The 16,823-nt window shown below is 42.0% G+C and overlaps 1 protein-coding gene across 1 annotated transcript in view; it reads left to right on the top strand.

Annotated features, from left to right (window-relative positions):
* Positions 1 to 16,823, top strand: part of CACNA1C (calcium voltage-gated channel subunit alpha1 C) — a 419,556-nt gene that overhangs the window by 295,466 nt on the left and 107,267 nt on the right. The window contains exon 10 of the mRNA XM_056511189.1: positions 12,962 to 13,052. Coding sequence (XP_056367164.1) covers positions 12,962 to 13,052 — 91 coding nt within the window. The remainder of the gene's footprint in view (positions 1 to 12,961; positions 13,053 to 16,823) is intronic.

The raw sequence follows: 16,823 nt of genomic DNA, 5'->3' as shown, positions 1-16,823 counted from the left end.
CTTAAAACCTCTGATTTCTTTCTGTAAGAGCAAAAAGATGTTCTGAGTTAATTTTTGTTTAGCAGAGGATACTTGAACTTGTCTATCAACAGCAAATTAGTTCATCCTGTATCATTCTAGTTTCATCCTTAGAATCTGTCCTGAGGTATTTTACACACACATGGAAGGACATGGACAACCACCCCTCAACAGGCAGGTACAGATATTGTCAAAAAGCAATTTAAAAAAATCCCACAGGGGGCTTGCATGGAATTTAGGATCATCTGAACAAAAGAGAATTGGCTGGATAATGGAGTGTTTATCAATTTAATTCCTCCAATACCAGTTGGTGGCTTGAGAAAGGCATCATAGAATGTGGCTGCAATTTGCTTTCCATATTTAAATAATCAATGCCAGCCTTGTGAAATGATTTATTATCTGTCAAAACCTCATCTAGAGAGGAAGAAAGCACAATCTCTTCTACTTTTGTCATTGTCCACTGGTGTGGAAAACAATCATCTGGTAACCAAGAGGAGCTTAGCTGCAGTGCCAACACTTTGTAGGCATTTCACAAGTTTAGTGACTGGGATGGATCTATTCCCCTTCACCTGGAGACAGAGGGACAACAGAAGTGCTTTTATACGGTGTACACTGTGTCACCAGTTTGTTCTAGGGGGGAAAAACCCATGTATTAATTAATGTTCAGAGGTTCCAAAGCATGGTTTGCTTGGGCAGGAGTGATGGCAGCTCCCAGCTCTGTGCTGAACCCAGCAGAAAACAATCCCTGTGGCACCTTCCTACCTTGTCATCCTTTGGAGCAGCTCATATGCTGCTCTTAATTTAAATACCAGAGCTTGAGGACACCTAATAAAAGGCCTTTGTAAATGATAAGTCAGCTTTGCTTTTGTTGTGTGCTTCTTCACAGAGAAGCTCAGGTTGCAAAGTGCTACAGATGTCGAGCCTGAGTCTATAATTAGGATGCTGCCTAGAAAAAGCTTCTAGGACATTAGTTCTCACATTAGGCTGAATCACTCCTACAGTCCTCAGGCAAAAATTGTGCTGAAATTTCTGAGGATTCTGCCTGGGTGAGGACTTGGGCTGCAGTGGGTTTCATCCAAGGTCAATTACAAAACATGCCAACACCAGCACTCAAAAATTGCCCCATGTGAGTGCAATATTCCACTGGCTAAAATGCAGCTGGATCTGGCATGAATTCCACCCACTGTCATTGCAAGCATGAGGCTTCCATAACTATACTGAAATAAATGTGTGATCTGATCCAGGTAAACTCTGATATCCTAAAAAGGAAAAGCTATGTATTTCAGAAGACCATAAAAAAAAAAAAAAATTTAAAAAAAATAAAAATAAAAATAAAAATAAAAAAAAGAGCATTTGTGAGGCTTTACAGTGACCCTGCAGGTGGCTGTGGTAGCAGAGCACACAGGGCAATGACCTTCAGTGATGTAAGTGAAAGTAAAACTGCTATTTTTCCAAACATCATTTTCATTGTATATTTTCTGTGCAGCTCAAGTAACAAAAAAAAGATCATTTAGGGTGTTAGGGTGATTTTTCTTCCACCTTTCATCGATGTTGACAAACTGTGATGTCAACATTTGACTTTTTCCTACTGGAATAAGATCAAAACTGAGAGTAGATTTTCTTCCTGACTCTTTTCATATGCTGCCATTTTTTTTCCTATTGTGAGTGAAAAAACAAGGAAGCAGTAGATTCTTTTCCTTGATTTTTTTTTTTTTTTGTGTGTGTTTCTTCCTTTCCAAGAGGAAATACTTGGGAAAAAAGTTAGTCTTCTCAACAAAGCAAAGTTGTAAACTTGGTGGTTTAATTATGCTTTAAAATACTTCAGCTACAACATTGATTCTTGAAATATGTGCATGCAGGGGGATATTTGGATAGGAGTGAAATCTTGTTCTGGCCCCTTTTTTCAGTTAAAAAAAAAAGACACAGAAAAGCCAGATAATGTTCTCAGGATCACCCATCCCCACAGTTCCAGTGGCACAGGCTCTCACTTTTTTTCTACCTCTACAGCAGAAAAAGCAGAATTTTGACCCTGGATTGCATCACATAAGGCATTTCCAAGTTTGATCAGGGTGGTTTTAAACTGTTTTCTCTTCTGGCAATTCACAGGAATCATGTTAATCATATTAAGAAATACAGTTTTCTTTTTCCCCTGAATGTATGGATGGTTCACTCCATGCTAGTGAATCAAAAGGTCTGGTTTTCTGGTTCTTGTTAAATTTAATTTAACGACCCAGCCTTTAGCAAAAGCAGCTTTTAAGTTCATTGTCCTGTAGATTTCACAACTTCCCAGTTTTTCTTTCTTTCTTTCTGTCTCAAAGAAGGCTTTGACCACAAAACAAAGAGCAAGAAACCATTTGAAAACCTTCTTCCCCTTCCTTCTTTGCTGATAACTTACTGCTAGGGTAGGTAAATCCCTCTAACCAAACAAAATATGCCTTGCAGGCATCAGAGGTTACAGCAATTAAATAAGATTCCAGATTACTGTAGTTTACATCTTGGGGGAAAAAAACTCTTCTTATAACATCCTCTCTGACTGAAAAAGTTTTGGTGATCTGCACATGCTCTTGCTCTCTTGCAGATGAAAATTTGGCTTGTCTTTGTCAACCCACAGGTCCTTCCAGTTCCTCCCTTCCCTGGCTCTTGTGTCCTAAGCACAAACAGCTTTATCCTGAGAGCTGCTGGAGCAGTGGGCTGTGACCAGCTGTAGCATATAGAGGCTGGCATTAATGTTGATAAGGAATTAATTTTATCCACTACAAAAAGCCATTTCCCTAGCAAGGACTGACTGCTGGAAGAGATACTTGTGTTGATGTAGGAATCCTCTTACATACCAGTTTGTTACACAGAAATACCTTTGAAGGCTTTAGAGGGAATCCATTGTTTATATAGCTGGGGAAGACAACTTTGTGCAAATAAATTGATCTCTACCTGCCCTGTTGGCAAGTGTTTCTTGAAGATTAATCCAGTGACACTGGTTCTACTCCTCAAGAGAGGACATTAGTCTGTGAGAAAGCTGACTTTGCCACACCTTCTGATGAATTGTTTTATTTCCTATGGTTAGAGAGGCATAGAAAGCACTGGAAGAAATACCACAAACCCCCAAAATGAGTATTCATAGAGCAAGACCACTTTGTATTTCATTTTTAAAGCAAATGCCTAAAGTGTGCTCTTAAATCTTTGCAAGGACACTTAGAAAGTGGTTTTAAAAACTATGGAACACTCAGCAGATGCTGCTGAGGTCAGTGAGAATGGCCCATGGTCAGTTTTAAAACAAGTTGCCATTGCAGATGTAGAAGAAAGCACTGGTGAGCAGGACTGGTGGCTGAGCTCCTGAGCACTGTTTGGTGTGGTGGAAGAGTGTCAGGAGAGAGGCTGTGGTGCTCAGGAGCAGTAGCTGAGGGACATGAAGCATGTGCTTTGAGTTAGAAGCCACTGCTGGGGATGAGAATTGGTTTTATTGCAGTAATGTCAGCCGAGATCAAAACCACAGTGTGTCTGGCACTGTATATACAGAATTTAAAAGTGTGTTGTATGTATTTCCTTTTTACAGGAAATCAAGACTTGTAAAGATGGGGTTCAGCTGACTGAGCACATTTATCTAATGCCAGTTTAGACACCTCATCATACCCAAAAACTTCACTGTGCACTGACAGGTCAAGTATACAGCTGTGGCTCATACCCTTGCAGTGTGATAGTTGGAAGGAATATCCCAAATGGGGTGTCAGAAATGTCATCCAGTGCCTCAGAAAAGGCAACTGAGTGTGGTCACTCCAAAGGCACGCAGGAGAATTTAGCACAAGAAGAACCTTCAATGCTGATGCTGCAAGCTGAATGTCTTAAAGGAGTGTGATGGAACCAGAAATTGTCCTGGCTGCTGCTGAGATAAAAAATCCCTGTTTCTATTTGCTCCTGGGGAGAAAAGCAGGTCTCTCCATGCCAGTTATCTCACAGACTACATCAAGCCTGGAGAGGTGGCGGGGGAAGGAAAATGTTTCCAACTGAGGAACTGAACTGAAAATAGTTGTGGCACTGAGTCTGCCTGCTGATTGCAGCAGCTCTTCAGTTTGCAGGGTTTTGGAGACAGGGCAACAGATCAGAGAATTGGCCTTTCAGATCCTGAGGCATAAATTCAAGCTGAGCTTTAGTGCCCACAGGTGCTCCTAGGGCTGCTCACATCCTCATCCCCGTTTGTGAAGGTCACAAATCACAGCGTGATGCATCTCTCTTCTTTTCCACCTGGGGAAGGGCAGCACTCACACAGGTCCCTCTAGGTTTATAAAACTATAAAGGACTTGCAGTGAGCCCAAGGACAGGGATCCCTTTAGATCAGGATGTTACCAGCTGCAGTAAAATCCCCACTCTGAGGCAGCAGAAGGGTTAAGCAGAACAAGGATGCAGAGGCAGAGCTGCTGGATCCTCACAGATGTGCAGCTCAAAATGTAAGTGTGTTGTGTGGCTGCTTGAAGCAGCAGGAGCAGAATAACAGGGCTATGCCAGGTCACCAATGACTTGTTTTAACACAGCTGTGTGAGGGAAGCTTGCATAACACCTGCCCACACTAAGCTTAACTCAAGCTGTTGTTATCAGTCCCTCACTCTCCTGCATGCTGGAAGTATTTGCAAACCAGGAATCTATTATTTCAAGCTATGAAATGTCTCTTTCTTTGGCTCAGCTATTCTCAGTGCCTTGCACAAGAGGTAGAAAAGCTTTAATCATATGTTTGACAAGCTGACTTTAGGGGCAAGTCTCTTTAGCTTCAATTTTTTGCTTTTCTCCTGGCTGCACAGTAATACACAGCCTGCCCAGCTAGCATGTCTCATGCTTCTGACTCATATGATATTGTGATAATAGAGTCTAGTATCAGACTAGTCATTATGTTAGTGAAAGTGTCTGAAAGAACACCACATGCAGCAGCAGCACACAAAATCACAAGCATTTTATTTACTAGGCACAAAAAGAAATGTAACAGACCAGGGTTTCAAAACAGAATTTTGTGCCCACTTGGGAATAGGGGAGGTGAGCTCCATTTCAGGCCATGAGGCTGAACTGAATCTGTTCAGTGTAAAAATTCAGCTCCAAGGGGCCAGTGTTTTTTTCTGGAGAAATCTCATGTGTGTGTTGCTGTATCTGTTGATCAGTGAAGTGAATTGCTTGATTGTTTGCCATCAAGGCAAGCATCATCCCTAAGCCTTCTCACACATCCCACGTGAATCCTGCCATTAGAAAATGTCTAAATGAGAGAACTCATCTCAGTCAGGCCCTGTCTGTTCAGATGGACAGGGCCTTGCTGCTTTTCTTCCTGAGATTAATGCTTAAATATCTTAAACACTACTCCTCAACTGAGTTTTCTCAAATGCAGGGAGCACACACTACTCTTCCAGCTGGCAGAGTGGTATTTCAGATGAAAATTCTCAGTCTTTTTTTTTTCCTACCATCTCTGCAGTTTTTCCCTTATATTCACTTTTCTTTGTTTTTTTTTTTTTTTTGTTTTTTTTTTTTTGTTTTTTTTTTTTTTGTTTTTTTTTTTGTTTGTTTTTTTTTGTTTTTTTTTTTTTTTTTTTTTTTGTTTGGTTTGGTTTGGTTTTTTGGGGTTTTTTTTTTTGGAGGGGGCTGTTTTTTTGGTTGGTTGGTTTCTCTTTTTGTTTGGTTTTTCTGCCTAACAAGAGCCAGCCTCCTGGAGAATAATTTTTTCCTTCTACACCAGAGAAGATACACCTTCTCCCTGGTACAATTCCTGCCTGTAGGGTTGTGCAAGCCTGCTCTGGGGGAAATGCCCATGGTGAGCTGTGAACTCCCACCCACTGCAGCCACAAGCAGTCCCTGCTGTCCTGACCTCTCCTCCTGCGTGCTCTAGATCCCAAATTCTTGGCCAGTTCTCTGGCATCTCCCACCTTGAAATGGCTTTTGGCAGGCAGGACTGTCCTAAAGCAGCCAGAGCTGCATCTCAGTCACTTTGCTGAGCAGTCCAGGTGTAAAGCAGACACAGAACTCCCTGGGGAGTTTCTGGTCACCCAAGCAGATCAGCTTGGAAGTAGCTGCTGTAATGTCTTTTTTCTGCTTCTCCCAGACTCTGCAGGGAAGATGGATGCACTGAAAGAGCAAAGATGCTGCTGGAGATCCTGATCAGGTGTAGGTTTGTGTGGGTGGGCAGATGCAGAATTTCCCCGTGCACAGGAACTGCAGGAAGCAGCACAAGGGCTGCCTGAAAACCACATTTGTGCTTAAAACCTATGTCCTGTCTATTTTCATTAATAACAGTGCCAGTGAGAAATATGAATAACTTCATGATTATCAGAGGCACAAGAAGCAGGGGGATTTTTGTAGTTGTTTTTACTGTCTGGAGGGCACTTTCTTTGTTATAGTTATTTTGTTCATGATCAATGTTTGTATCATTTCCCAACACATTATCTGCAGTGTTTGCAGCTCCCATGTCCCCATTTCTAAGGCACCTGTAAGAATGGAATCCTTCTGATTTTCTAGTGAGGTGGTTCTGCTTTTTGTGCCTACAGATAATTTTGTGGGGCTGTTTCAGGAGCATTTGATGGCACTGCTGCCTGCCCCAAGTTCCTCAACTAAAAAAAGAATGAGAGAGAAAACTGGTAGAGCTCTTACCAAATGTGCTGTTGTGATTTGTTCACAAAATGCTGTTGAAAGAGCCTTAGATCCTCAGTAGCTTTGCCTTTCCTTGAATTGCTTCAGAATTCTGTGGGGAGCCAGAAAGATTGCTGAAAAGAATTATACTGGCAAAAGAAACACTATAAACCAAGTCCTGGCAAATAAATGCAAATAAATTTTGGCACTTTAGTTGTTGCTCTTAGCAAGGAAAATTATGCAAGTCACTTATCAGACTAGAAAATCACTTTAGGAGGATCCAGGTTCAGGAGATCAAGGTGTGTTCTGGTAGCACCAAGCCAAGCTGTCCTCCTTTGGCCATGGGATTGTAAGAGTTACTTGCACTGCCCTTGCAGGCAGATTCTCTGTGTGCAATGGGCTCCAAATATCCATGGAATGCAGCATATTGCTGTCAATATTGCTATAAAAAAGAAGGGGAATGGCAGCTGTTCAAACTAGCTGAAGAGTTACAGTAAAATCAAGTCCCAGGAAGGTTAATTAATAGCAAGGTAATGCACTTATAGGTGTGCAGCAATCTGTATGTGGTGATGACAGCTCTGTTAAGCACAATTAATACATTTCAGTCTCTCCTGTTCCCTTTCTGTAAGGTATAAATCTGTATAATCACAGATCTTGTCACCACATGGTGGCTGTGGTGCCTGTCATGGGTGGAAAGATGTTTTTACCAAAAGCCTTTTGGCAATTGCTTCATGGCTCTTTATTGCTATCCCTGTGTTCTGTGGCTGACCTTGAGTGAGAGTGTGAATCCAGCTTGTTCTCCTTGTATTCATCAGTGCATAATCCAAAATTGGGTTATGCAAAGTGTGGATGTTACATGTGTTTAATGTAATATAGTGTACAACACTGTCCATTATGAGTACTGGTCTCTGAGCCCTTAGAAAATACTTTTCCAAGTATTTTCATGATTTTTCTGGGTATTTTACTGTGCTAGATTTATTGACACATTCTAAGGTTGCCAGTCATGCAACCACCAAGATCCTACACATAGTTCAAGCTCCCTTTCTTCTTCTCCTGTAAAAGCTTTTCTGTCAGAGATCTCCTCTTCAAAGCAGAAAACACTAAAGAATTCCCCAGTCACATCTGCTATATTTTCCTGACAAAATCAGGACATCCATGGAAAACTAATGCCTTACCTCTGCAGTTTACCTTCTGGATGCTGCTTGCATTTAAGAGCACAGCCACTGATTGTTCCCAAGGCACTGCATGCATGGAGCAGAATGAAAGCTGTATCTTATTTAAATTAATGAATAAGATGAATGAGTGCAGCATTTTCAAAACAGGCAGAAGAGGAAAGCTAGGCAATATTCACATATTAATTTTAATGAGAGCTCTCTACCAAAAAAAAAAAAAAAAAAAAAACAAACAGTCAATTGATATTCTGCCCATAGACTCATTCATGAAATGATGGGCATGAAAGGCACCACAGGAAGCAGAGTTTTACTGGAGACAAAGTCATTCACTTGATGCACACACTGCTAAAGGAAGCAGCCTGGGTATTGCAATTTATTCTTGTTGTGCTTGATGGGAAAAGAAATCTTAAATCCCAGCTGGAGGATTCACAGGGCCACTTTGCTCTTTAGATTTGCTTTACAGTTGTGCAGAGTCCCACTTGGGAGACATTAGCATCAGTGATAACCATAGCACTTAGCACTTGTTTCATCTCAGAGGGGCTGGCAAGGTGAGTGCAGAGTTACAACTCCCCTGGCACACAAACTGAACAGGTACAGAGAAAAACCTGGCCATGTGGCCAAGGTGACACAGTAAGGTGAAATGATGGGCAAGTGACTTCAGGTGACACTGGCCTCAAGTGCCAGTGTGGGGAAAAGGGGTTATTTAGATCCATATTTTTCAAAGTGATTCATTAACAGTACTGGAGAAATTAGAGTCTGGGTAAGCATGTTATAAAAGCCAATCAAATGTATTTTTGTTTTTTTTAAATCTGAAAACCCACTACAAGGCTCCTTCACTATGGATACTGCTAGGTAGTCATGCTGTTCCAAGTCAGGTACTCAACCTAGGAATGTAAGATAAATGTCTTTTTTTAGCCTGTCCCTAGGACTGAGGGACACACCAGCATGGCATTCAGAAAAGCTCTGGTAGGAATCTGCCTCTGTAGCCTAACTCAAACAACTAAATCAGAGAGGGTAAGTCAGGCAATGTGAACAACCTCTGATGGATCCATTTTTATAATTAATGCCCAGATCTGAAAAGTCATGTCCCATTAAACATCCCATTAACATGTCCCATTAAAATCTGTGAAAAGTTTTGTCTGTGTTTCTGGAACTGGGCAAGCATGATTGCCTCTGAGTCTTAAAATGTCACAGCATTAAAGTGAGATCCAGCAAGAAGTGTGACAGCATTATATAATCCATGGAAATAAATCTGAACATTAAAATTACTTCCACTGCCAAGATGACAGGCATTTCATAAATGCAAGATGCAGCAGTGGAAATGATATTTCTGAACCAGGAAGCAAATGCTGTTCTCCAAGTGTGCAAAGGAAAAATAATCTCAGGACTGTCAGAAGGGTATTTGCTCGTGCCAGCTTTCTGTTTTCAGTGGCTGGCTGTCTTTTGGCAACCTGCCATCCAATAATTCATTGCATGCCCATGGGGCATTTCATGGGAGGAGGGACATATGTTAGTGCAGGAGCAGAGCTGTGTCAGTGCTCCATGCCATGACATGGAACAGAGCCTCTCAAAGCTCCTGCACATCTGTCTAGTCACTCACAGCCTGCACACTCTGCTCCTGTTTTTCTCTGTCTGTTAGCTCTCAGGGCTAGAATTAACATAACACAAACCATTTTTCAGATTTTTTTTTTTTTTTTTAAAGGGAGCTGCTACACAGCTTTTGTTGCTGATTTAACTGCTGCAGGAATGCTGTGTCGGTGATGTGAAATTGGAATTGAGGCAGTACAGGAGAAAAAAGTCTAGGTTCAGTGGTGAGCCACACTGTGGCAAGATGTAAAAGTGCAAAAGCTTCAGAAGGAACTGGAGAGAGAAAATCAAACCTATTAGTCCTCATGATTCAACTCTGTTGAAACCATGAGAAACTTGCCTGCATTCAGAAAGTTGTTTCGCTTCCCTTTAAAAAAATTGCCATCTCTGCTACCTAGAGAATATCTAGCTCTCCCATTAAGGAGATTTCATCAACTCCAGTGGGTTATGGATACAGTGATAAATCCAAAAAAAGAGAGATTCCCATGTAAGCAAAGCCACCATGATTTGTATCAGCCTTTGCATATTTTTTGCCTTTGTCTCAACTCCCAAAATTACAGGGAGGAAATGGCCATTGAGGTGGCATTGTCTGTATGCCATGGTTCTAAACACAACTCTGGTCTGGACTGGAGCCCACCATTTGGAAGAAACATCTCTTCCTGATTAAAGCATTCCTGTGGTGGATTTACCACCAGCATTCTTGGTGCTTGGTTCCAGTAATCAATTACCCAGACTGCAAAAAAAGCCTGCCTTGTTTCTAGGCTGGAGCCAGGGTGTGGGCACAGGGTCTGGCTTCCCTGAGGGCTGAGTCAGATAAGAAAGCCATCTGGGCTCTATTTGGGCTACTTCCTCTCATATTCAGCCCCAGTTTATGCACAACTGCTCTGCAGCATCTCCTGTTTTCTGGTTTTGTTAACTGGAGGAAGGAATCTCACAGCACTGCTCTCCTGGTTATCCCCTGGCAGTGAAGGTGGTGTGAGGTCCCAGGTGAAGTGATTGTGCTTCTGAGAGCACAAGGCATTGGGGAGCTCAGCCCTAATGTTCCCTCTGTCCTGACTTTATCCTCTAGACCACCATTCCTCTGATGCTTCATGCCATCCTAATGCTTTTGATTGTCCCTAACATTTTCCATGGGTGCAGGGGGATGAGCTCCTGTGAGGTGGTGCCAGCAAAGGGATCCATGGGCTCTCTCCAGCCCTTGCATCTCTCACTTCACTCAAGTTTGGCTTTCTGCAGCAGTAAGGTCAGGGAAGTATGAGACACACTCTCTGGGGTACCACCCCTAAACTTAAACTCATTAAGTTCAGGTTCTCAAGATCTGGATATAAAAAAACAAACAGAAAGCAAATGACAGCTGTGGTCTGATGATCTGCTAGTGATATTTCATACCTCTGTATACCTTTGTTTTGCATTTTGCACTTTTAACTCACATGATGAAGTTTTCAGACAGAAGTGGATATCATGTGTAAGCTGAGTTCCCTGTTTTTTTCTTTTGCCTGTCACTGGCTGCATGTTCTCTGTTGATGTCTTATTCCTGGTACTTGACACTGACCATCTTGTCTGTGAAAGGAAGCCCTCCAGCTGGTTTGCCTGATGAGAAGAAAGGAAAGTTTGCTTGGTTTAGTCACTCCACAGAAAGCCATGGTAATGTTCCACTGTGCTCTGTGTCCACACTGCACGTGTCTGTCTGTCTGTGTGTCTGTCTGTCTGTCTGTGCAGTCTGGCCAAAAAATCAGCTTTGTGTTCTCCTGCATGTGTGTGCCTGCCTTTGTGTGCTGCTTGTCCTCTCTGTGCACTCTGGATAACAAGCTGCTCTGCAAATCAATCTCGTGCTAGTGTCTTCAAAATTGTTTTCCATTTGCAAATAAGTTTGAATATCTCTTCAAAGTGTTTTACCTCATCTTCCAAACTGACTTGTGAAATATCAGTGTTTTGGTTTTTTTTTCCTGCAGGGCTTACTCTGGACAAAAAAATTTAATTATGAATGTTGTTTTTTTCTCATAGCTTACTCGACTGTTTCATGTATATCAGAACATGAATTCAGTTTATTCCTTAATTTGTCTTTCCAAATAGACAAGATTATTAAAACATCTGTCTTCATAAAGGAGCAGGCACCATTAGAGTACAATATTTCAAAGTTTTGTCAAGAGTGCTAGAGAGTCCATTATTTCATGTGGTCCTAAGAACACAGTAGAAGAACTTCAGATTTCCCAAGAAGTATGTTGGAAGTATGTGAATTGTTGTGATGAGATAAAGGAAGAATAGTTCATTTTGAGAGACATTTCTACCATAATGTTTTCAAAGCAGTAACCCAGAACATTTTTGAAAGGACTTCTGATGTCTTTTTAGCCCCTGAGAGGAGGCCATGGCCCCATGAGCACATTTCTAATTGAATTGCAGAATCTATTTCCTCTACATTGGCTCATTTTGCACCAGTGACCCACAAATAGCCATATTCTTACTACTGAGTTGCACATTCCTGGAAGCTGTTAGAAATCTCTCCAACAGCATGTTATCTGAGATATTTAACCAACATCTACTACAGGATATATTCTGAAGTTCTACCAAGCTTTCTACCAAGCCCCTGGGAGACCTGTTGAAGTCCTCCATCATTCAGTCTTAAGTATAATTCTTTCATTTGTTTTGTGTATTCCAAAAGGGGTGAGGAGGGATCAGGACATGTGTTGGATCCTATCCATTTTCCTACCTTTAACTGAATGATTATGTATAAAGAGTGATTGGAGATTATCCAGGAGCTGTGGGCAGCTGGGAAAATGAAAATGGTGTGGGTTTGAGGGATTTTTATGGTCTGCAGAAGCAAATAAAATCTTGAGGTTTGATAACAGCTAAAAACAGGTTCTTGAATCTAGGTGAGAGAGGTTCACACCTAAGGTTGCTTTCATTTGATGTTTGTTCCATGGTACTTCTGTAAAAACCTGGAAGGTTCTGTCCAGTTTTTAGCTGTGATAGTCAATATAAAGCTGCACCATAATGCACATTCATTAGCTCCTTTGTTGGTAATATCTGAGTGGGTCAGAGAGTCTGAATTTCTCTCCTGCACCTCTGTGTCCAGTTTCTAGGTGTTCACATTCATGGCCAGTAAATGATGAGCTATCAGTGTGCTTTGTGTGGTATTTGCTACCAGGCCAGCAGGAGCTGTTTATCTGCATGCATCTCTATCCTGGTACCCTTTATTTGTATTCTAATCATTGCACAAAAGGTTGGGGAGGGCAGTGAGGTGGTTGGGCTGCTGCAGGTAAAGAGGCATTTTTTAAAAATGTTCAAAGGAACCAAAAAGCTTCTTGTTGGGTTTGCCAGGACTTTTATTTCCCAGTGGTTCTCATTCATAAGATTTCCATGACTCTGAAAGAAGGAGAGGAGCTGCTTTCTCCCTTTTCTTTAGCATTTGAGTAACTTGTGTGTTGCTGAAGTCCACGTGCCCAACCTGCCGCGCACGGGGAGGCACCAAAACCTTCCAGGAGCTGCAGCTGGGGGCCTGCCCATGGAGCCAGTCCCTCCAGCCACCCACTGTTGAGGAGCTGTGGCAGGCTCTGATGCCTTCCCTCTCTCTTTGCTGCCTCTGACCCCTGCAGTGAGCATGCCCACCAGCGAGACCGAGTCCGTCAACACCGACAACGTGCCCGGAGCCGACATGGAGGGCGAGAACTGCGGCGCCCGGCTGGCGTGAGTACCCACACCTGGGAATTAACCAGTCAGTAATTAACATGGTGGGTAATTTAACGTGCTAGATAGTGGGCTGGGCTGGGAGGGAAAGCCAGGGCACCTGTGAGGCTTTTCAAGATGAGCAAGGATGAAAGGAGAGGCCAGAGATCTGTTGATCCAGGTTATCGTCTTAATTATGACATAAGTTCACGCAGGATGTTGGTGAAGAACCTCTTGTTTTGCAGGTGTGGATAAGGGACAGAGTGCCCAGGATAAGCAGATCTGGTTTTGCATAATATCTAAAAGAGGAACTGGTGGATGACAGTATTCTTACTTTAAAATTCCTCGTTGGTAGAGTAGTCTAGATAGACTTTCAAAACCAGTATATGTAGACTGAAGAGTGGAAATGACTGGTCTATTTTAATTTTTCTAAAGATTCTTGTACACTTTACAATGTGTTGTAGTAGAAATACATTGAGGTGACTCCCATCCTGCAGACTGAATTACAAAATGCTGAACAGAGTACTGTAGTGACAAAGAAATACAACAGTTAAGAGGGATGAATGCCTCCTTGAAATTACACCACTGTAATTAGTGGAGATGCTCAAGAATGCATGAGATAGCAGTTATGAAATGCCATAATATGTGGTGTAGTTTTTGACCTCACAGAGAGCAAGTATAGGCAAGAGGAGTCCTTTATTCCCTTTGCATTACTTAAACAAGAATGGACTTTATGCTGTGGGGTAATACATTATTCCCTCCAAGTCTGTGGGAAGCTCCACTGCCTGTGTCAGAAAGTTGCCATCATTGCTTTCCAGGAACCTCCTGGACTGGTTGTGCTTTGCTGTGTTGCTTCTCCAGAATATGTCAGAGTAGTAAATTCCCTCATAGGTGTGGACACAGTGCCAAAAAGAATGGCAGCAGTTACTCTCAGGTTTCATATATTTTTAATATTACAGATTGCATCCATTTAATGTTCTCAATCCCAAAGGATCCTAAAGCACTTTATGAACTGTAAATGCAGGGATTGTTTTCAGCGCACTAGAGTTCAGCCACCTTCAAGGTAAAATGTGACAGGTGTTTAAAAACAACAGGCACAAGTGTTTAAGGGGTTGTATGAGGGATAACTTGTTTTGCACTGGAACTGCATTGGGAATTTTGGCAACCAGAACATAATTATCTTAGCTGGAATGTGGCCAGGAGGGCTGAAGTTAAACCCAACTCTAAATGTAATCATGACTTAGAATGGAGGTTACTTAATATAGCCCAGTCTGCAGTACCCTGATTTGGCATTAGTAGAAGGGGTGGCTAAGTCAAATATATTTTAGGGAAAAAGACATAGAAAAATTGCAGGAAAACAGAGTTCCATCTCTTCTTCTCGTGTTTTAAATGTTAAAACAGGGCTCAAAGTTTCAGCAGAGCAGGACATGCAAGATTCAGAGAGATAAAAACAGTTTCCTTGCCACTTTTCAGTTCATCTGGAAATGGGTGATGTATAGCAGGCAGATTGAAGTCTGTTATTGAGAAGGGTTTGTTTAGTCCTTACCCAAGGGCAGTGAGATCCCCAAGGCCTCCCTCAGATTGCTTTTCATCTCTGAGAGATTCACAGGCTCCCTCCTCAGTGGAAATGAGTGGCTCTATCATTGAATATGAAATTCTGGACTGAGGTACAAATTTTGCCAATGCTGCCCACTTTCTAAACTTGTGGATCTGCAGTTTCCTGAGTTATGGGCCAAGTCAGCCCTGCCTCTGATTCTGAGGCTCAGAATCCTTTTTGGTTTCCTTTGCTGCTATATCACACACCTAGGCAGAGAGAAACCAGCTGCCATTGCTTCAAGAAGCATTAAGTACTCTTCTTTTTACTGAGTCCTCTTTCTAACTCCCCCACAGGTCAATACTCTTTCTGGAACATATAAAATGTAATCAATGATTTATTTTTATTGGAACCTAAGAATATGCATTTGGCCCAGTGAAAACTCATGTGGGAAGTCAGTTGAGCTTTTAAAAAAAGTTCCTCATCAAGTACTAGATTTTGAGTCCTAACATTATTAATTATAGTCATGTCATCCTGATCTGCCCTAGCTGAGGATTAGGCCTGGACTTTTGAGCAGTCACCTACCCTCTGTTGGAATGGTTAGCCAAGATTTTAGTTTGATTGTGGAGTTTCATCTCTTGCAGATGAGTCTCAATAATTTTTACCAGCATTCTAAACTCAGCCTGTGTCCATGAGTCCCCCCCTTTCCCAGAGGGCAGGGGCTGCTCTGAGCAGGGTGACACCAGACATGACTGAAGCAACTTGGGGCTTTCAAGTCAAGGGCAATATATTTATTTCTTTTTTGACATCAGGCTGCCCAGGGTGTTCAACCACCCCAGCACCACCACTGCAGATCCAGGCTGAGCTTGCCATCAAAATGCACTCGTGATAAAAGCAAAAAGATGCCCAGGAGATTGAAAGAAAAACATTTTTTCATTGAAAGCAACTTAGAATTGCTCACTATTCTTTCTGTTCTTTTAAAATCTGCAGAGTTTTGAAAGGCTGGGTCTGTGAGTGACAGAGAGATGTGCTTGAGAAGCCAGGCTCAAAAGTGCATTTTGGAAAAGGAGATCTTCCCTGACAGCCTTTCTCAGCCCCACAGAGACAGATGCCATGTGAGATCAGGAGAGCACCTCTCAAACACAAACTACTGCCTCCTGATAAATTGTCTCAAAGCAGCTTTTATTTCTCCAGTATCCATACAATAGAAACTGCCTCTGTCAACTGTCCTGTCTGGAGTAATGCCAGCCCTCAAACCAGCAGGAGTTTCAGGAGCAATCTCTCTGATCTCTCTTTACTTGTTGTGTAAATCCAATTTTTTAGAACTAGAACAAAACAGAACTGAAAAACATAACTATTTAATTCATAATAATTTCTGGTGTAATTCTGCTGGCAACAGGAGTGCTGTGGCATGGCACAGTTCACTTCCTAAGGGCTTTCACTTTATCAGACATCTGAATTTGGAAATGGCATTGCAGGTTTCCACAGGACATTGAAAAACATCCCACAACATCCACAGTACATTATTCCTGTCATGGTGTTGCCTTGTGCTGGGCTGACATCTGCCCTGCAGTAGGAAGAAAACTGCTTTTATCCTCAAGGACATCATTTGGAAGTGGAACTTATCTTATTTTGATGTGTCCCAGCTCTCATGCCCTGTTGCCTCAGGGTACAAACAAACACATTTCCTCTGCAGCAGTGGGACAAACCCAGACCCAGGAGCAATGGGGTTCTGTCTACAGGATATTCTTACACCCAGGGCTTCCCAACAATAATTTCCCTGAGGCTCTGGGGTTGCTGCTGTGCAGGGCTCAGATTCCTGAGGACAGGCTGCTGCTCACAATCAGTAATCTGTTCTGTGCAGGGTGTCAGCATATATAATCTTCCAATACAAGCAGAATGTTAATTTTCTAATACAACCATACAGATCTGGAGTGCCACAATAGAGCTTGCTTTTATACATATGCATTACCTAAAAAAAAAAAAAAAAGACCTTTGTGGAAGCTAATGCTCCATAGAGCCTCAATAGAAAAGTGAAGCACTTGAGCTCAAAGGGAAAGAGAGCTTAAAATTATCTGCTTTCATTGAAACAATAACCCACTTGGCATCTTCACCTTGGCCAGGATTTCCATACATTTGGGGGACAGTTCAATTGCTTTTCCACCAAAGACAGTTCAAACAATAAAACAGGATAAACCATCATGAACAACCTACACTGGCTTTCCAACTGAAAGCTGTGTTGTCCTGAAAATTTTATG

Source organism: Oenanthe melanoleuca, chromosome 1A (genome assembly GCF_029582105.1).
Source record: "Oenanthe melanoleuca isolate GR-GAL-2019-014 chromosome 1A, OMel1.0, whole genome shotgun sequence".
NCBI classification, from domain to species: Eukaryota; Metazoa; Chordata; class Aves; order Passeriformes; family Muscicapidae; genus Oenanthe; species Oenanthe melanoleuca.
Note: the sequence above shows the minus strand (reverse complement) of the source record. Positions and strands in the feature narration are given on the sequence as shown.